We start from the raw sequence: 18,244 nt of genomic DNA, 5'->3' as shown, positions 1-18,244 counted from the left end.
TGGCGCCTAAATTCCTCCGGTTCGCAAAGAGCCGGGGTTGGCCAACGACCCCGGATTTTGCGCCACCGGAGTTTCAAGAGAGTCAAGCAGGAATCCGGGACTTGCTCCGGGCGGGGTTAAAATCTAAATGTCACATTTCATCGAATCACCCGACGGTATGTCAAGCCACTCAGGGAGACAAATGGTCGTTCTTTTGAGAGACAACAGGACTAGTGATGAAGGTGTTCAGGGAGTCGATGTAGGACTTTTCCACCCCCCAACCAGGTCGGACCCCATCGGGGTCTGTCACATCGCTCGTTAGTAATCGGATCCCCTGCTTGAGGATCCGTCGCGGAGCGCTGGCTTCACAGATATCTCCAACCCGATGCATACGGGCGGACATGTTGTGCCCAAAACGAACATACGCTTGAACAATTTCATCATCGCAGGGACGGTCGAGCTGGATGACCGTTGGCTCAGTTTCGCAATCACTGTCCTCGCTTTCTAAGACGGTCTCGCCGATAGAAGGCTCTTCCTGTCGTGTAGAATGGTGAGGAAGTGGCTGGGGTTCCGGAACAATGGCCTGTGGAAGATTATGACTTCGCATGGTTTGCATTGAGATGCTATACGCCCAAATTATAAGAGTGGCCGCATATACGCCGAATGGTTCAAGAAAGCTATTGCTGCTGTATCGCCGAACATGCCAGAGCAAAGCACCTGCGTGAACAATACAGAGTCTCGCCTTATACTGATCACGAATGGCCCACCGCAAGGTGTGGTATCGAGCCGTCATATGGGCAGCCGGGATCGAATTTGGAGAAGTGAGAGGTGCCAGGGGGTACACTGCGAGCTTCTGGATATGCTGTACCGGAGCCAGGAGCATGAGGCGTGCGATGTGGAGGTGCAGGATGGTCGGGTGTTCCCACCCACCTACCCGCGCTGCTATGCTATTAGCATTCCAATGCAGGATGTCGAAACAGTCACAGGCACTGTTACGCCATTTGGACAAGGATGGTATCGCCGGTGGCCATGTCTCCTCTGTTGGGCGAGGGATTTGTCGCGGCTGCTTCTCCGCGTTAGGCGACCAGAAGGTCAGCTCCGTTTGGTGCTGTGCGCTGGCTTCTTGGTTGCGCCGACATATGGCAAAAATCAGAACGCTAGAGCTGAGGTCACCCAAGTTGGGAGGTAATTTCTTTTCCATATAGAGCATTTCAAGTGCTTCTAGTAGTGTTACTATAAAATGAATAATTTCTTGAGTCAGTACTGAAACGCTAGCAGGGCTATGAGAAATGAAGCATGGATGGAGGCTAACCTGACTGACAATTCAAATTACAACCAGGTTCAGGAGAGGAAGAAATATCCCAGATATCCTCTCGACAGGGAAGACGGGCCTTCACCTCCCCCAAGTGGACTAGAGGAGTGCAATGGAATTGGTACGAAGTGATGGAATCGAGCAACTGCGAATAATGAGCAAGGGAAGAGGGGATAGATAGTCACAGAGGAACGAGGAGATACTAACCCAGATCATCCAACCGGTCCTGATGAGCGATTCTGAGTCAAGCCAATGTCGAAAGACGTCCTCTGGGTCTGCTTCGCCCCGAATTTCCGACGAGGGTTTCCCTGCGACCGAAAGGAGATTCAGAGAGCGATAGGCCTCAATAAGATGGTACCTCCGGTTGAGAGCACGTTGAACAGCCCCGTTTTGTCCACAATGGAGAAGTGATAAATAGTTCAGTAACGCAGCCTGAAGCGTTACGAAATCTAAGGCTCGCTTTTCTTCAACCTCTGGAACTGGGTTCCACAGCTGATTGCCATCACCAACCACGGGATTATTGAGTCGGTTGCATAATATTTGGTCGACTACATATATTAGAGACTCTCCAAGGAGATGATATCTGGCCTTGCTAGAATACCGTGAACCGGTAGCAGCAACTGCCAGGAGCAGAATCCAATGTGAGCTGGGGATAAATATGGATGGGTGTTTTAGCAAGAAGGGGTAGGTTGGGTGGAAACCAACAAAGTAAAGCTGTACTAGGTCCTGCATCTCGCCCAGTGACGGTATACTGGCCATATCCGGGCCGATCTCTAATCTGTTAGCCTCCGCCGCGAAGCTTCGAACACAATCCTTGTACACCATTTCCGACACAAAGAGCCCACAGGAGCTTTCGGCACGCTCCGACACGGGGGTTCTTCTCCCAGTAGAGCCCAAATTCGACCCCCACGGGGAATATCTGCTAGCTCTCCAGCTCGATTTGCCTTGAAATGGTGCACGTCCAGCGCTCCCTTCTACGTAATATGTTCCCTCAGGAGGTCGCGACACTGGTGTGTCAGCCGTAGTTTCTCCAGATGCCGAGTGAACGGGTTCCATTACCGGCGTCTGTTGATCGCCCGAAAATTGGTGCGGGAGGGCCGGCACCGAGGCCACATTGGAATTTTCAAGAAGCGGAGGTGCATCGTTGGTTTTCTCAAGGCCGTAATTTTCGAGTCCGTTCACGGTTTCACCCTGCCCAGCAACCCCAGCGCTGATCCCGAGTAGCAGTAAATCGTCTAGCTGGGCGTCTGGGAAAAAGTCGGGACCCTGAGGAGACAGCCAGTTCACCGAGGCCATGTTCCCAACCCATTCGTTAAGGTCCTTTTCCAGTATTTGACTATCAAACACTGGCATATTTCCGTTGATTACCTCAGTGCTTGCGCCTGGGAGTGTACCGGAGCTTTGCAGAGGCAGCCATCCCCAGTGGTTCGTGGAGTCCGACGTTGATGACAGCGGATTCAAAGGCTGCATTCCCGGGTCTAGTCCCAGAGTGTGCGGAGCTGTGGAGGGAGCCGAGACGCCCGCCGAGTCCACAGGGGGTCGCGATGGCTCAAGCTGGGAGGAGTTGGCGGGGGATCCGGGGGCGGAGGAGGAAATGCTGGTCGTCGGCCGGGGAGACGAGTGCCTGCGATCTAAGGACGACTGGGTCTTTCTCTTTTCCGCCACGGGATAAATGCATTGGATCTCTCTCTGAGAACAGCGCTCACAGGGATCGCCCCGCGAGCAACGAACGCGACTCACAGCGCATTCCTTGCAGGCCCTGAATTTCTTCCCACTCCGGTCACCCAAAGGCTTGGACACATGCGACTGATTGTGGCGGTGGAGGACGTCTAGACGGGTGAAGGATTTGCCGCACTGTAAGCACTGGAACGGTTTCTCTGTGGTATGGCTGCGGATGTGACGGTTGAGGTGTTCTTGTCGGGTGAAAGTCGCCTGGCACACATCGCACTGGATCAGGCCGCCTCGGTGGGTGGGCGAGTGATCCGAATTCATCGCTAGGGCGCTCGCTCTCTGCGCTGTAGGCGGGAGTTAATCTATGAGCATTACAGTTCCCAGCACAAAATTTGATCCGGTCCAACAGAAGAATAGAGAAGAAAAACTGAGCCGACGGCTTCCTTATCGGTACGGAGAAATGCCCCAGAGGGTTCGTCCAACATATGGCCTCAAATGTGGGGTGCGGGGAGCCGACGATACTGGGAGGCCAAGAAACACCGCATGCTATATTCCTAATAACTTCAAGAGTGGATTCGAGCTCCTTGGGGGCTCTTTCAGGGGCATCAGCCATGCCAAAAAGATTATCTCCGTTGCGGCATGACTTGGCCATTGGGGCCCATTGTGAAAGGGGTGGGTAGCAGCCTTGTCATTGGTACATCCTTGGCGGACTATGGGTTTCTCGTCAAAGCTGACGAGAGCTCACTATACCAACGAAAAGGTCGAAATGTGGGAGACCACTATGTCGAGATAACCTGACCGGGGGATTATACTTTGTTTCCTTTCGACGTGAATTTTCCTTTTCTGAAGATACAACAATCTCATAAGCCCACCACTACTACCCAAAGCACCTCGCGAACCAAGGCGATATCCAGGTCCACCGTCTGAGGCTCTCCGGTGGCGGTTAACTCCGGCGGCGGTTTACTCATCCCACTCATGCTGGAGACCTGTAGCACCTTCTCCGAACAGAAAGGATAAGAGAAGAAAATGGATGGCGTTATTTAATTGAGGACCGCCCCGTGAAGAAGATACGACCATCACTTCTGAGTCTCGAGCCCACACAAACCCTTTCCGTTACCAACGAAATTACCCATCGAGACTTTCTCGTACCATGCTCCAACACTCAGACGGCAAATTAGTTTACACCTTCGATGCCGAGACGCTATGGATCGAGCCATGGGGACCTAATGCCGTTCGGATCAGATCGACTCGCGCCCGGCAAATGCCTGATCAGAACTGGGCCCTGCTCGACCCTGGCTCGGCTTCCTCTACACTCCATGAGGATCCCAAGGGTGGGAGTTCGTTGCGGAATGGAAATATCCAGGCGAGCATCTCAGAGACCGGGAAAATTCAAGTACATAACTCCAAGGGTGAGCTCCTATTGCAGGAGTACACTCGCAACCGGAAACATGTTGCGGATCCCAAATGCAGCGCGATCAAAGTGGAAGGACGGGAGTTCAAGCCCATTCCCAACAGTGAGAGCTACCACCTCACAGCCCGCTTTGAGAGTGTCGATCCAGACGAGATGCTCTTTGGCATGGGACAGTATCAGCAACCCTTCCTCGACCTCAAGGGCCATGAACTAGAGCTTGCACATCGCAACTCCCAGGCCAGCGTCCCTTTTTTAGTGTCCTCGTTGGGCTATGGATTGCTATGGAATAACCCTTCTATCGGAAAATCCTTCCTCGGACGAAACATTATGTCCTTCGAGGCCCGGTCGACCACAACCCTCGACTACTGGGTTGTTGCCGGAGACACCCCTGCGGATATTGTGGAGACGTACTCGGCCGCGGTCGGCAAGGTGCCCATGATGCCAGAGTTCGGCTTGGGGTTCTGGCAGTGCAAACTTCGTTACCAGACCCAGGAGGAACTTCTCCAGGTAGCTCGCGAGTACAAGCGCCGCGAACTACCGATCGATCTGATCGTGATTGATTTCTTCCACTGGCCGCTCCAGGGCGACTGGCGATTTGATCCCACCTACTGGCCCGATCCGACGGCCATGGTCCAAGAGCTCAAGAGTATGAACATCGAGCTGATGATCAGTGTCTGGCCCACTGTTGACAAGCGGAGCGAGAACTACCGGGAAATGGTAGAAAAGGGGTTCCTGATTCGCACGGATCGAGGAGTCCGCACGGCCATGGACTTTCAAGGAGACACCATCCATTTCGATGCAACGCATCCGGGCGCACGGGCATACATCTGGGAGAAATGCAAGGCCAACTACTATGATCATGGCATCCGTTCTTTCTGGCTAGATGAAACCGAACCCGAGTACAAGGCCTATGACTTTGACAACTACCGATATTATGAGGGCCCCAATACCGCGATCGGAAACCTCTATCCTGTAGGATACACTCAGGCGTTCTACGAGGGAATGGAACAGGCTGGGCAGAAGAACATTGTCAACTTGGTCCGGTGCGCGTGGGCGGGCAGCCAGAGGTATGGTGCCCTAGTGTGGAGCGGAGACATTGCTTCCTCCTGGGACAGCTTTCGGAATCAACTGTCAGCCGGTCTGCACATGGGCATGAGCGGGATTCCGTGGTGGACTACCGATATTGGCGGCTTCCACGGAGGCGACCCCACGGATAGCAAATTCAGAGAGCTCTTTGTCCGGTGGTTCCAATGGGGCGCATTCTGTCCTGTGATGCGCCTACATGGCGACCGGGAGCCCAGGCAGCCCATCCAAGGCACGACTGGAGGTGCCCTCTGTGCTAGCGGCGCGGACAACGAGGTCTGGTCGTACGGACCCGCTGTGTATGAGATCTGCAAGAAGTATATGTTGTTGAGGGAAGCCCTACGGGACTATATCCGCGAGCTTATGAAACAAGCGCACGTCAAGGGATCTCCCGTCATGCGCACGCTCTTTTATCAGTTTCCGGAAGACCCCCAATGCTGGAAGATTGGCACCCAGTACATGTACGGAGACAAATTCCTTTGCTGCCCGGTGCTCCAGGAGGGCCAGCGTAAAGTCAAGGCGTATTTACCGGTGTCGAGCAGCGACGAAAAGTGGTTTCCATTTCATAGTGATGAGGTGGGACATGAAGGATATGAAGGAGGGCAGTGGATTGAGGTCGACGCGCCTCTACATTGGATGCCAGTATTCGTGAGAGATCATTGAGATTGTCCATGGACTGTATAAGGTATCCTAGACGAGGCAGAATATATATATCCCACCCTAAACCGCTCACAATAATACGGTCCTCTAGCTATCACCGTTCAAAGCGTTCATCTAAGCTCACTCTTGAAGTGACCGAGTCGGTTAAAATCCACATAGTTTAGACAGATGATTTTGCCTCACAGGAGCATTCCCTCCCACAACGTACATTACAATGACGTATCCTTCATGCACACACGGTTCTGTCCAATGTGGTGATCGGCATTCGGTCCGCATATTGCGACTTTGAAGCGGGATCCATCGTGGCTACTAATGTTGGAATAAAATACGGCATTATTCCACTCGACCAACACAAAAACCACGGTTAATGTATATAGCCTAATGGAGGCATATCCCAGTTTGACAACTAACTTTAGTGGAGACAAGACACCTTCCGAACGGTGAACTCCCCATTCTCGTCTTTACGTGGTATGGAGAATAGATTTTCTTCTCTAGTAATTACCAATATATAATAGGCAGTGCATAAAGAGAAAGGTGTGCACAGTTTGTGTGCCGAACAGTGGTGTATAACGGGGTTAGCCTCCCGGGTTATGCACAGAAAATACCATCATCCTCCAACCACCGTACTACTTCCCATTTTGGTTTCTAAGGAGTCGCCAAGACGACTACCATGCCCTTTAACTCTGCTCTGAGCTATATTTATTTTAAGACCTACTATCAATTCTAGCGGATGGTAGTCTTGTAGAAACATTTGGAAAGATACAATATTCCCTGAAATGAACATGGCTAGATACATATCTTCAAGGTATTATACACCGTATGTGTGAAGCATGGGATGCCACGCGTAGATGTCGGGAATAGTCTGGTTGCCGGGGACGACGTGTAGCCAGCTATTCATTCCACTCTGGACTGCCCAGGCTCGGGATTTCGCAGCCGAAGGGCCTCTGGTCAGGGTGTCCGGAAAATATTCCCTATAGAACAATGATGAGTGGAGTGTTCAGGTCGATAAGGGGGCCCCCAACGAATACGTACCTGACAAGCTTGGCAGCATAAACATAGTAGTCAAGATACTGCGACCACGGGCGTGCCCAGAACGTCTGCAGCTCAGGCTCATTCAAACGTCAATGGCAAGGCTATCGAGAATGTCATTAGCTTCAAGATCCCGTTTAACTTGTTTTAGGAATTTCTCAAATTCTGAGAAGTCCCCATTATCGCCAGGGTAAAGGCCGTCATCTGAGGTTACCCCATCCGCGCCCCAGAGATCATGTACCAAAAACAGGATGAAATCGCCACCGTACTCCCGCGTTGTGCGATAGTTGGATAGGGTTGAGTTGAACCGTCCGATGTACTCAGCATAGCCTCCATTACCCCAGCCCACGCCATTGTCAGGAAACCCGTAGATGATATTCGCTCCTAGGAACTTGGCCTCGCCAGTCGTACTTGGCAGATCGACTTTTGCGATTCCATCGGGCTGCTGCCGCCGTGCGAGAGGCTGAGGGCTTGCGGCGATAACATCAGCGCAAAGAGCAATTGGCAAAATGGTACCGAACTTCACTGTTCCTAGTGACGGCTCCCCCATATCATACCCGTTCCTGGAGCGCCACCGGAGCCAGTCCACTGCCTGGTCCGGTGGCGCGGAGCGAGGAAATGCGCTGTGGGGGATCGACAGCTGGCGAAATATTCGTGGGGTCAGGGATGAGAAACCCGGACACTGCTTCGGAGCCATTTAAATCACGCCAAGGAGAATTGTTCGCTAAACTAAATTTGATCGGGCATTGGGAATTGAGCCGATCGACTACTGCATCCCCGCCATGAATTAACGGGCAAACATCCAAGAGGCGCAATTACGTACCGATAAGCAAGAAGAGGAGCAATACGAAAAGGAAAAGAATGAACCTGACGACACCCAACACCACAGTATTGTTAACAGCACGCTTCAATACAGCGCCACCCTTATGGACCAGCGAATCTGGTGAAACGGCGGTCTCTAGCTCTGCTTAATTAAATGGGCTATCTCTTCGCTTTCCGAGGTTTTTTTGAGCATAGAATATTTTCTTGTCCTCGAAGACAGCTAGCTGGATCTGTGACTCAAGTTCCTATACTCTTCTATACGATCACACAAACCCCGTTCGGATTGCCCAGCTATCACGAGTTTGTAGTGGCAATTAATTTATCCTATTAACCTGATTCCTTCGGGGCACTTCCCCACCGGACGGGAATCGAGTGAAGATAGCTTTCAAGGATGACACTTTGTCCCGTATTGTCTGTCCTGGCCAAGTATATATAGTGGTGAGATCCCAGGATAGGAGAGTGCTATACCACCGAGTGCGATATAAATTTCTCCGTCATGCTTTTCAGTTTTGGGACAGCTCTATGCGCTCTCGGGACGGCGTCCGCGCTCGTTATCAGCGAGCGAGGTGTTGAGACCCGAGATGTTTCAGGGACAGCGCATGTGTACCTCAAGGAGTCGAATGGCCCCTCTCAGCACTATGCGTCGGGCTATATATATGGCATCCCTGATACGCCGAACCAGATCCCTGATCACTTTTACTCTGACATAGCGTTCCAGTACACCAGGGCAGGAGGTGCTCAGACTCCTGAGTCAAAGGGTTGGATTGGGGGTCAAGACGACTACACGGTATGAAAGCCGCGGGCTTGGACCTTATCTACTCGGCTGACACAGAATATTTCCATGATTACAGTTCCGATGGGAGTCGACCCTAAGCAATTATCGCACCGCTCGCCAGCAGGGTGGGCAGTTTATTCTCCTGGTTCATGACCTCTGGGGCGCCGATAGCCTGCAATCAGAAGATGCGCCATTCCCTGGTGACAATGACGACTGGTCCTTCTATGACGAGTTCCTATCCGCCCTCATTTCTGACATTAAGGACAATGACCTGATTGACGGTGTCACGATTGATATCTGGAACGAGCCTGATGGCCGCAACTTCTGGGACCGTGAGCAGGATCAATACTTGCTAATGTGGGGACGCGCCACTGCCAGGTTCAAGTAAGTTGTTGCAGTGCCTCGATAGCTTGCCTTAACAAATAGCGGCTAACCTAAAATAATCTTTACTTCCTAGGTCTGAGCTTCCTAATCTCGCACTTAGCGGCCCATCGGTATCTTACCCCCCGACGCCTGATGATGAGTGGTGGAACAACTGGGCCTCCTACGTCGTTTCCAACCAATCACTACCTGAAGAGCACCACTGGCACAGCCTCAGCAAAACATTCACCTCGACTGAGATGCTGAAGAACTACGACGCCCTCCTCGCAAAGTACAGCGCAACTCGTGAGGGCCTCGTAAATATCAACGAATACGGCCACCCCGACGAACAGAACCCCTCGGGAAGCGCCTGGTGGATAGCACAGCTCGAGCGCGCCAACATCTTTGGCTGCCGCGCCAACTGGGCATCAGCCTATACCTTGCACGACTTCATGGCCCAGCTCTTGGGTAAGCCCGGCGCCGGTACGGATGACTACGATCCTAAGGCTACCGGCTACTACCCAAACGGCGAGTATCAAGTCTACAAGTACTATGCATCTAGCATGGTTGGTGACCGGATCAAAACTGAGACAACGATGGATACCAACGGCGATGTCTACGCCACGGTCGATGCCGAAGGCGGCGTTCTTCGCCTCCTGGCGGGTGCTAGAACCACCACAGGTACCTGGTCCATTCAACTGGAAGAGCTCTCTGCCCTTGGTCTGCCCAAGTCGGGCGAGGTCGGAATCCACACGTATGAATTTCCTGGCTCGGATGATCCTTATGCTCGCTTGGATGAGCCAGTCGACCTAGGCACCGTGACTCACAAGTATTCTGAGGATAGTCTTACGTTTCCGATATATTCGGAAAACGTATACGATGCTTGGGCATTTGAGATTAAATTCTGACCAAGCGATCACAATTCAGTCAAATTGGGGTTGTCCTACAAGGCCGAATAATGACATTCATTATCAAACATTGCCTGGAATGACCCTATCCAATCATCAGGGGGATAACATGTTACCAGTATACTCAGTTCAAAGTTTCCTCGCCAGTTGACGTAACCTCCAAGCCCCTCGGCCGCATCTGCCATTCTTGAAGGGCGCCATGGGATACCTTAGACTTTGTTGCACTGATATCCTGTAATGTTGTTGATGAAATCATTCCTGAGTCTCTTGGTCCCAGGGTAGTCCACTGGGAGCGTGCCATGATCAGGTCTTGATATAGATTAGCTCCTATGTTTAGCAAACCTGGGTGGTAACTCACGATCCAATATGGCACTTGTAACCCTTGGTCCCAATTTTGAACGAGCCAGCGTTTTTCTGGTATTCTTTTTTGATATCGTAAGCCTTACCGGGCCTCTTGCATTCTTTATAGCAGCCACCCTCATAGTTATAGCCGTGGCATACTTTGATATCAACGCAATAGTCGGCGCGCGTCTCCAGGTCTACAGCCTCAGCTGTAATTGATTAATCTAGCCTCATAATGGGCGTGATTGAAGGTGATATAGGGGCTTACCTGCAGGTACAGCAATTGCCTGGGAGGTAGCGAATGCAATTAACACGAAGATTGGTGTGAAGACTTTCATATTTGCTAGTTTAATCGGGTTTTTGAATGTTTGTAGAAGATGAATGGGTTGCAATACCAGTCTGATTAGAGATGTTTTGGTGTATTTATATGCTTTGAATGTGCTATGTATTTCAAGATTAGGCCACCCATAGTTTAGGCCACCCATAGTAGTAGAGTATCTGGGTATTTTCCAAAATAGATCAGTGGACGCCTTAAAGTGGCTACATATGCCAATGATGCCCCAGAAATATGCAGAGTATTGAACGTAAGGGTCTTCAGCTCCACATAGACTACCAATAAGCAACTTTCCAGAATCCACATTTGCATGCATATCTCGATCATGATAGGATAGCCTTCTGCGGAACGTAGCGGGGTGCATACGTAAGGTTTAGATCCTTCCGTCACAGCCTAACGAATATGTTGAAACGCCCCGAGATCTGCGTTAGCGATTGCTCGATCTAGAAGTATATGCTAATATCGTTGGACGGCTCTACGAAATATCTTTGTACCCATGGGTTGCCTAAAGTTCCCAAAATCCGGGATAGTGAACTAAGTTGTTTATAACTCTGATTATATGTTGTCAACTGCTGTGATTTCGGTAATTTATTCTTGCTCGATTTTAGGTGCGTGTTATTAATACTGCTCACTCGTTCATTAAAAAAAATATATATTCCTTGTGTAGCTCTATGTTTCTTGGTATAGTTTGTTTACTTCTTGAGTGATCGATAGTGTTATGATATATCTGACATGAGGCTACAGTGCGTCACGAAACCGGTGCAACCACCTACAGTGACACAGCAAATACATACGGACCACCACGGTGGCACGACACCCGACTCCCCACGAGCCAGCATTTCAAATACTGAGGATATCGATGCCAACGACATGATTCCAAAGGCAATAAGGTCGAAGTGACAGACGACCTCGATAGTGCAGACGTGCGTGCACCAGAAACGCAAGGGTCCAATCTACCAAAGGTGACCCAAGTCATAATTACAAATGTGCCTCAACTGAAGCTCAACTCAAAGAGCCCGGAAGAATAGGCTCTTCGGGTGAGGTACGCACTAGCACAGCGTCGACACAACACTTGATCAACGGCAGTGTGCCCCGGCCAGCCAAGGGCCAACGCAACTACAGCAGATGGGTGCAGTGGTCTCGTACTGTGACCAGCTGGCTGTATCTCCATGTCAACAAAGACATACAGGAGAGACTCCAGCAGCTCCACAGGATACCTAGCAAAGCGGACTTTCTATTTGACGGCATCATGAAGATCGTTCGACAAAGCTACAATGTGCCATATGCAAAGAATTTAAACAACAGAAAGTTTTCAAGAATAACTGCATTCTGCTGTAGGTTCGTATCCAATTTCATCCACTATTCCTTCGATGATTTCCACTGGCCTTGAAAACTACCACCCAATCCATCAGCAAAAATAATTAATGAGCGTATACAGTTCGTGTCCTCGTGCAAACCAAGCCTTTCGTCGAAGTCAAATTTCCAACGCGATCATATTCTTTACTCCGAGTCCGACACCAAACAAATCCCTCTCTGGATGTCCTGAGTACCAAATTTACTCCTGCTGACCAGCCTTGATATCCTCGTTCTCCAGGGCTGATTCTGGTTCTGTCCGTTTTAGGGGTAGTTCTGGTAAGAGCCCTGGTTCTCGTAGTGACCATAGCTCAGGGACCTGCCGTTTGGGGAGCTTGGAATAACCTAGGCGTTGTTGGTGGGCTGGTCGTGGGGGATTGTGGAAGGATTGACCACCGAGTCGATATCGCTGTTGGAATCACGGGAGTTCAGGGGCTTGGTCACAGAGTTGACCAAGGAGGGGTTGGCAACCGACTTGATGTCGCTGTTCGAGTCACGGGGGATCACAGAGGGGTTGGCCACCGAATCGATATCACGGTTGAATCCATCGTTGCGCTTCCAGTCGTTGTTGCCGTTGTTGCCATTGTTGCCGTTGTTGCCATTGCCATGTCCATTGCCGTTCCCATTGCCATTCCCGTTGCCACGTTTCCAGTTACCATTGCCGTTGTTGCCATTGTTCCAGTCGTTTCCGTTGTTGCCGTTGTTACCGTAGTTCCCAATGCCATTGCCATTGTTACCTTCACCGTAGTTGCCATTGTTCTGGTCATTGTCACCGTCGCGCCAGCTGCGGCGGTGACGAACAGCACCGTTCAAAAGGTTGGCGCCGTTGCTGTTGACAGCTCCATTTAGGCCGGGAATAACATCACGCTTGTGGTCCACGTGCCACTGGCCGTTGGAATCTGTCCAGCCATTTTGGTTGTTGGCGTGCCATTTACCACTGGCATCAGTCCAGCCATTCTGGTTGTTGGCATGCCATTGGCCATTCTGGTTGTTCGGGTTGTTGGCGTGCCATTTACCACTGGCATCGGTCCAGCCGTTCTGGTTGTTGTGGTGGTCATTCGGCCAGTCACGGGGGCGGACATCGCCATCATTGTGCCACTGGCCGTTAGCGTCGGTCCAGCCATTGTTGTACTGCTGACCGTTTTGGTTGGCGTGCCATTGGCCGTTTTGGTTGTTGGGGTTGTTGGGGTGCCATTTGCCACTGCCATCAGTCCAGCCATCCTGATTCTTGTGGTCATCTGGCCAGTGACGAGGGCCGACAGCGCCATTATTGTGCCATTGACCGTTGGCGTCAGTCCAACCGCCCTGACCATTCTGCCAGTGGTTATTTGGGTGCTGTCCACTCGGGTTCCATTGACCAGGCAGAGCATTGGGGTCCACGGGAAGCGCGAGGACAGACATAGGGGAGACTGTCAACAGAAGAAGGCCGTTGATCATAGAGTAGCGCATCTTGAAGGGAAGTGAGGTCGACGAGATTCAAATAAAGTATAGACGGGTTGTTGCTTTCAGCGGTGCTATTGGGAGCTTGAGGTTATTGAGATTGTGTTGAGAATGGTGATAGAAACCAGGTTGGTTGGTCTGCCTGTATTTATATCTGAGCAACTCAGCTCTAAACTCCAGGACGTAGCTCAAGCTGCTCCTCAACAGCTCTGGGTGCATTTGGCAAGAATGACTGAGACCGGTCCACGCTATTCCTCTATGCAGGTTGATGGTGATTGGCGCTGCAAGGGACACCGGGCAAACGGGCAATTGATAAACATACTGCCTTGCGGGGGATAACCGATTGGATGCACGATGATCTCAACAGACTGTAAAAGAAGGAAGAGCATACGCAATAGATAGACTAAAATAAAACCTTAAACCTTACATAGTGGGTATTTGAAGGGCTTACCTGATGAACCTCGCGTGAACCTGTCGAAGATCCGTAGATCTTGTCCATAGGGGGCCGGGGGCCTAATCACATTACTTGAAGATCACCGGCGCTCGAATAGTGTTGATCCTGTCTTACTAGACAGCCGAGACATTCTTACGCCATCTTAATGCATCTGATGTTTCAAAATTGCCTTCCACGTAGTTGACAGCCCCTTGAGGCAACGTTCACGTTGCCCATTCACCACGCATTACCATACTCATGGGATACCAAACATGTGAGACATGCAGGAAACACGTTGCTGCGATTAGCAATGGCTATGATGTTTAATTTGGTGCCAGTGGGGAAGCTGAGGAATGCCCAGGTTTGTGAAGTTGCGGTCTGGATTTGGCGTCTGTTAATCACAGAAGAAGGTGAGTGTTCTATTGCCCCTTGAATGACCGAATAACTACGTGGCGCAGTTCGCTACGCAAGCATTCAGCAAAGCCCCCTAAATTCATGAGAATGAACTGAATGTTCGGCGAAGACTCTTATGAAGAAGTTTCCAGACAAGAGTTTGGTGAACGACTTCTCGCAGAAGAAGGCACTCTATGTGGTGGAAAGGAGATATCAACACGCACATGTAGTAGCTTTGTAGTATTCCTGTTGCAGCTGAGTGCACTTATGCTGCTATTCTTAGTTGTGGCTCTGTTCGGCTTTCACTGGCGTGGTGACATGGACGGCCTTTGTAGTCGACATCCATGGATGTTTCTCAATTCACGAGCAATGATTATGTTGCCGGCCGCCACGTGTGTATCCTTTCTTCATTCCCCTCTGGCGGTATGTCTTTAAACTTATCATTCATCCCACAACAGTACATTGCCTCGATCTTCTTTGCCAAAGCTCATGCGCACTGTGGACAGTGGAGTGTTGGGCTAAATCTGGATTTACCCTAGAGAGGCCGGAGTCCGACGTTGAACATTCAGCATCGACGTAACAACTTCGAAGCCATTTGTCGTTGGGCCGAAGAGAACCAGCTGCCTCAAGACTCTCCAGCGGACTTTCTGCAGCTACCGCCAGAAGGAGACCGAATCTATAACGCAATGCCATGAGAAATAGCGATCAGGAGTTGAGCTAGAGACTTAGCCAAGAAGTATCATGGCATGGATTCGTATATGAGTTATTCGAAGACATGAGAGTATCGCAATGCATGATAATATCCCGTTCAAGAATAACTCCCTTGATTCAGTCAAGATTGTAAACACTCAAGTCACCACTCATTCCAGGCAAAACGTACACAGCGCTATCCTCTCCCCCAAAAACCTTCAAAGGCTTCACCCCCCTAAACTCCATCCCAATATTCTCCAAAGCGCCCCGACTCCATCGATTCGCAGGCGAGCAGAATCCAAACACAGCCTCTACGCCAAGATTCTTACCTGCGTACTCCAAAAGAGCCTTTGCAGCCTCGGTCGCATGCCCCTTCCTACATTCTTCAGGCAACATGGCGAACCCAATATCTGGGGCGAGATAATGTGGTCCTGGTGGAATGCCCCTCGTGAGCGATACAGTGCCGATCGGCTTCACGCCATCTTCAGTCTGTCTTGAGACTAGGAACGTGCCGTAGCCATGGTAGGCATAGTGTTCGGAGACTCTGCCTTTGAGGAACGAATGTGCCTTTTCCGGTGTGGTGATTCCTGTTTTCCCGCACGAGCTGATGAAACCGTCTGTATTCCACAGTTGGACTAAGAAAGCGCAGTGGGCTGGGTTGTTGGGGTTGAAGGGGCTGATTTGGAGACGTGGAGTGGGAATTGTGAAGTCCGGTGGGAAGGAGAATCCTGGCATTTTGGTTTGGTAGTTTGAGGATACCAGAGGTCACTCTAGAGTGAGATAGTGTACTACTAGTTCAAGTTTTGGGTACTTTCTTCTCTTCATATCTTCATGAGATAACTGATACCACGATAAGATTGTCAGTGACTCACAGTTTGGAGGCTGAACTCGCTGACAGGGGTTGATAGCCTAGGCTCTCTTAGGAGGTTAGGCACATACAGTGCAGATAACTCATATACTTCAATAAGAAGGTAAAATCGTGTTCAATTGATTATATTCTCTTATTGTCCCATCTTCATGCCACCATTGGCACATACCACACTGCCAGTACACCAAAGACCATCAGGTGTACACAACATGCCAACAACACCCGCAATCTCACTAGTGAAAGCCGGTCGACGGCCACCCATCTTCTCCTGAATCAACCGCTTCTGCTCATCAGTCAAGCGGCTCATAGTGTCCTCATTATTGACATCCAACTTGCTCAGGGGCGTGTTATCCTGGTATCCTTGGATATCCTTCCAAAACTGCTCCCCGGTGGCAAAGTACATATCACCAACAACCGGGCCGGGGTTAACGGCATTAACAGTCGCACGATCTGACAGCTCACGTGCCCAGGTGCGAGTCATCGCCTCAATGGCAGCCTTGGTACCGCCGTAGATCGACTGGCCCACGAAACCGAGCGATGAGGATACACTGGAGATGCTCACGATGCGACCGCTTCGGTCGGTCGGGAGGAAGGGAGCGCATGCCTGTGTGAGGAGAAGCGGGGCGAGGACATTGATGGAGTATTGCCAGTTGAAGTGCTCCGCCTCGATGGGGCCCTTGTTGGCATCGTTCAGGTTTCGGTCTTGGGATACGCCGGCATTATTGATCAAAATGTCGATCTGGAATTTTCCGGATGTGCTGAAACGTTCTTTTGCGGCAGTGATGATTGCCGTCACAGCTTCGGCGGGTTTGCTCAGGTCGGCCTGCACGCTCTCGCATTTGATGTTATGGGTTGTGGCTAAGGAGGAGCACAGTGCTTCGGTGGGGGCGCGCGAGGACTCTGAAGTGAAGTTCAGAAGCAGTGAGCAGCCCTTTTCGGCAAGGTTACGGGCAATTGCTTCGCCAATTCCTGTGTAGATGCCGCATTAGCGTGTTCTCTTGGTATGCGGGGGATACTAGGCTTTACCCCGCGATCCGCCAGTGACGATGCCGAATTTCCCTTCAAGTACACGAGCCATTTTGTATGTTAATGAAATCAATAGAGAATAAAGAAGATAATATTATTTGAGGAAGGAAACGCCCACCTCTTTAAGCTGTCTCTTCTTAATTAGCCGAGAGTTGATCCCCCGGGATGAAATTGCCCGTTGGAGTGTGGCGGAGGAAATGCGGGCATGCGGGTAAATTCCACATTCGGCCCGAATTGACTTCAGCCGGAGTCTGGTTTGTTCTGTTGGCATGTTTCGCATAGTTTGCACTGTTTGCTGGGTTGGCAGGTTTTGTTTGGTTTGCATGATCTGCTGGCTTTGATGTATCCCTTTCCTCCTTTCTCCTTTCCCATTACTAGAATTCTGGATGGAGTGCACTTCCTTCGCTTTAGAGAACTGTCTGCTCTCAACACTGACTTCATGCCAAAAGTTCATTTTTAGTCACTAACGCTTTCCTTGAACGCTAGAGTTGTAATACTCGTGCTCATTATCATCAAGCAGTTTAGTGAAGCCTCTGACTTCTATATTCATATCACAAGAGTCTGCTTCCCATTGTTTGGATATCTAAATTTTCGCGACAATCTGTGGTCCCAACTATGCACTCCTCGAAAGCACCGCAACCGAGTATAATTCAGTGTTCCGTTTCCCAATATTGCTCCATATCTAATGATTGCCCTTACTAGGAGCTTGTATATTTTCAAGGTCATCATGACAAACCCAGCTCACGTCACCAATTAGGACAACTATTCAGCTATCTACGGCGTCTTATTTTAGGTCTGCACATTATTCTCGTATCTGGTGCCCAGGTGGCATGATGATCATATACCGTAATAGGCAACATGGTGCGCTGGGCATATATGCAGCTGATCCTTGCTAATAAACCCCACACTCCAGCTATTGCCAAAAGAAAATATAGATTCATATCATATGGATGGCATAGGAAGAGGTCAAGGAAGCAACGCATCCCATCTTTGCAAACTCCTCGTATAGGTCGGAATGTTCAGACAGGATTGACAGGCCCTTAATTTCAGTATCCAGGTCCGCCTCGGAAGCCATGAACCTGTAGCACCATTAGTACCAGGTATATACGTGGTTAGCCACTTGCATAACAAACCTGTTTCTCCGTACATCTCACGTCGCTCCACCATCCGATTGGCATCTAAAGCACTGACAGGACAACTGGCCCATGTCGTCCTATACCACGCGAGTAGCAAGATCAAGATGATCTTCAGAACTGTCGGAGACAAGCATAAGTATATCGGTACCAGGCTGTGCATTGGGGGCCTTGACTTGGCGCGGCCCCGTGAGTTATCTGTGGTGAGCAACAAAATTCACC

General features: G+C 50.5%; 8 protein-coding genes across 8 annotated transcripts; 2 read left to right on the top strand and 6 right to left on the bottom strand.

Annotated features, from left to right (window-relative positions):
* Positions 1-169: 169 nt before the first annotated feature.
* On the bottom strand, positions 170-3,283 carry N7525_011191 (uncharacterized protein; the record flags this gene model as incomplete). The annotated part of the gene is made up of 2 exons (XM_061215379.1): positions 170-1,171; positions 1,499-3,283. The coding sequence occupies 2 exons, from the start codon at positions 3,281-3,283 to the stop codon at positions 170-172; spliced, it is 2,787 nt and encodes a 928-aa protein (XP_061067891.1).
* An 829-nt stretch (positions 3,284-4,112) lies between these two features.
* N7525_011190 (glycoside hydrolase family 31 protein) lies at positions 4,113-6,119 on the top strand (the record flags this gene model as incomplete). Its single annotated transcript, XM_002560820.1, has 1 exon — positions 4,113-6,119. One exon carries the CDS (start codon positions 4,113-4,115, stop codon positions 6,117-6,119), a length of 2,007 nt encoding a protein of 668 aa, XP_002560866.1.
* A 1,111-nt stretch (positions 6,120-7,230) lies between these two features.
* On the bottom strand, positions 7,231-7,842 carry N7525_011189 (uncharacterized protein; the record flags this gene model as incomplete). Its single annotated transcript, XM_061215378.1, has 1 exon — positions 7,231-7,842. The coding sequence occupies one exon, from the start codon at positions 7,840-7,842 to the stop codon at positions 7,231-7,233; it is 612 nt and encodes a 203-aa protein (XP_061067890.1).
* A 621-nt stretch (positions 7,843-8,463) lies between these two features.
* Positions 8,464-10,010, top strand: N7525_011188 (uncharacterized protein; the record flags this gene model as incomplete). Its single annotated transcript, XM_002560819.2, has 3 exons — positions 8,464-8,754; positions 8,819-9,126; positions 9,200-10,010. 3 exons carry the CDS (start codon positions 8,464-8,466, stop codon positions 10,008-10,010), a joined length of 1,410 nt encoding a protein of 469 aa, XP_002560865.2.
* Positions 10,011-10,219: 209 nt separating this feature from the next.
* N7525_011187 (uncharacterized protein) lies at positions 10,220-10,690 on the bottom strand (the record flags this gene model as incomplete). The annotated part of the gene is made up of 3 exons (XM_002560818.2): positions 10,220-10,319; positions 10,369-10,561; positions 10,621-10,690. 3 exons carry the CDS (start codon positions 10,688-10,690, stop codon positions 10,220-10,222), a joined length of 363 nt encoding a protein of 120 aa, XP_002560864.2.
* A 1,694-nt stretch (positions 10,691-12,384) lies between these two features.
* Positions 12,385-13,488, bottom strand: N7525_011186 (uncharacterized protein; the record flags this gene model as incomplete). Its single annotated transcript, XM_002560817.1, has 1 exon — positions 12,385-13,488. One exon carries the CDS (start codon positions 13,486-13,488, stop codon positions 12,385-12,387), a length of 1,104 nt encoding a protein of 367 aa, XP_002560863.1.
* Positions 13,489-15,133: 1,645 nt separating this feature from the next.
* On the bottom strand, positions 15,134-15,730 carry N7525_011185 (GNAT family N-acetyltransferase; the record flags this gene model as incomplete). Its single annotated transcript, XM_002560816.2, has 1 exon — positions 15,134-15,730. One exon carries the CDS (start codon positions 15,728-15,730, stop codon positions 15,134-15,136), a length of 597 nt encoding a protein of 198 aa, XP_002560862.2.
* A 266-nt stretch (positions 15,731-15,996) lies between these two features.
* N7525_011184 (SDR family NAD(P)-dependent oxidoreductase) lies at positions 15,997-16,941 on the bottom strand (the record flags this gene model as incomplete). Its single annotated transcript, XM_002560815.2, has 2 exons — positions 15,997-16,832; positions 16,890-16,941. 2 exons carry the CDS (start codon positions 16,939-16,941, stop codon positions 15,997-15,999), a joined length of 888 nt encoding a protein of 295 aa, XP_002560861.1.
* Positions 16,942-18,244: the final 1,303 nt, after the last annotated feature.

The sequence above is a fragment of the Penicillium rubens genome (genome assembly GCF_028828025.1).
Source record: "Penicillium rubens strain IBT 27055 chromosome Unknown utg000004l_segment0_segment0, whole genome shotgun sequence".
Lineage (NCBI taxonomy): Eukaryota > Fungi > Ascomycota > Eurotiomycetes > Eurotiales > Aspergillaceae > Penicillium > Penicillium rubens.
The sequence above is the reverse complement of the archived record's forward strand: the minus strand, read 5'-3'. Positions and strand labels throughout refer to the sequence as shown.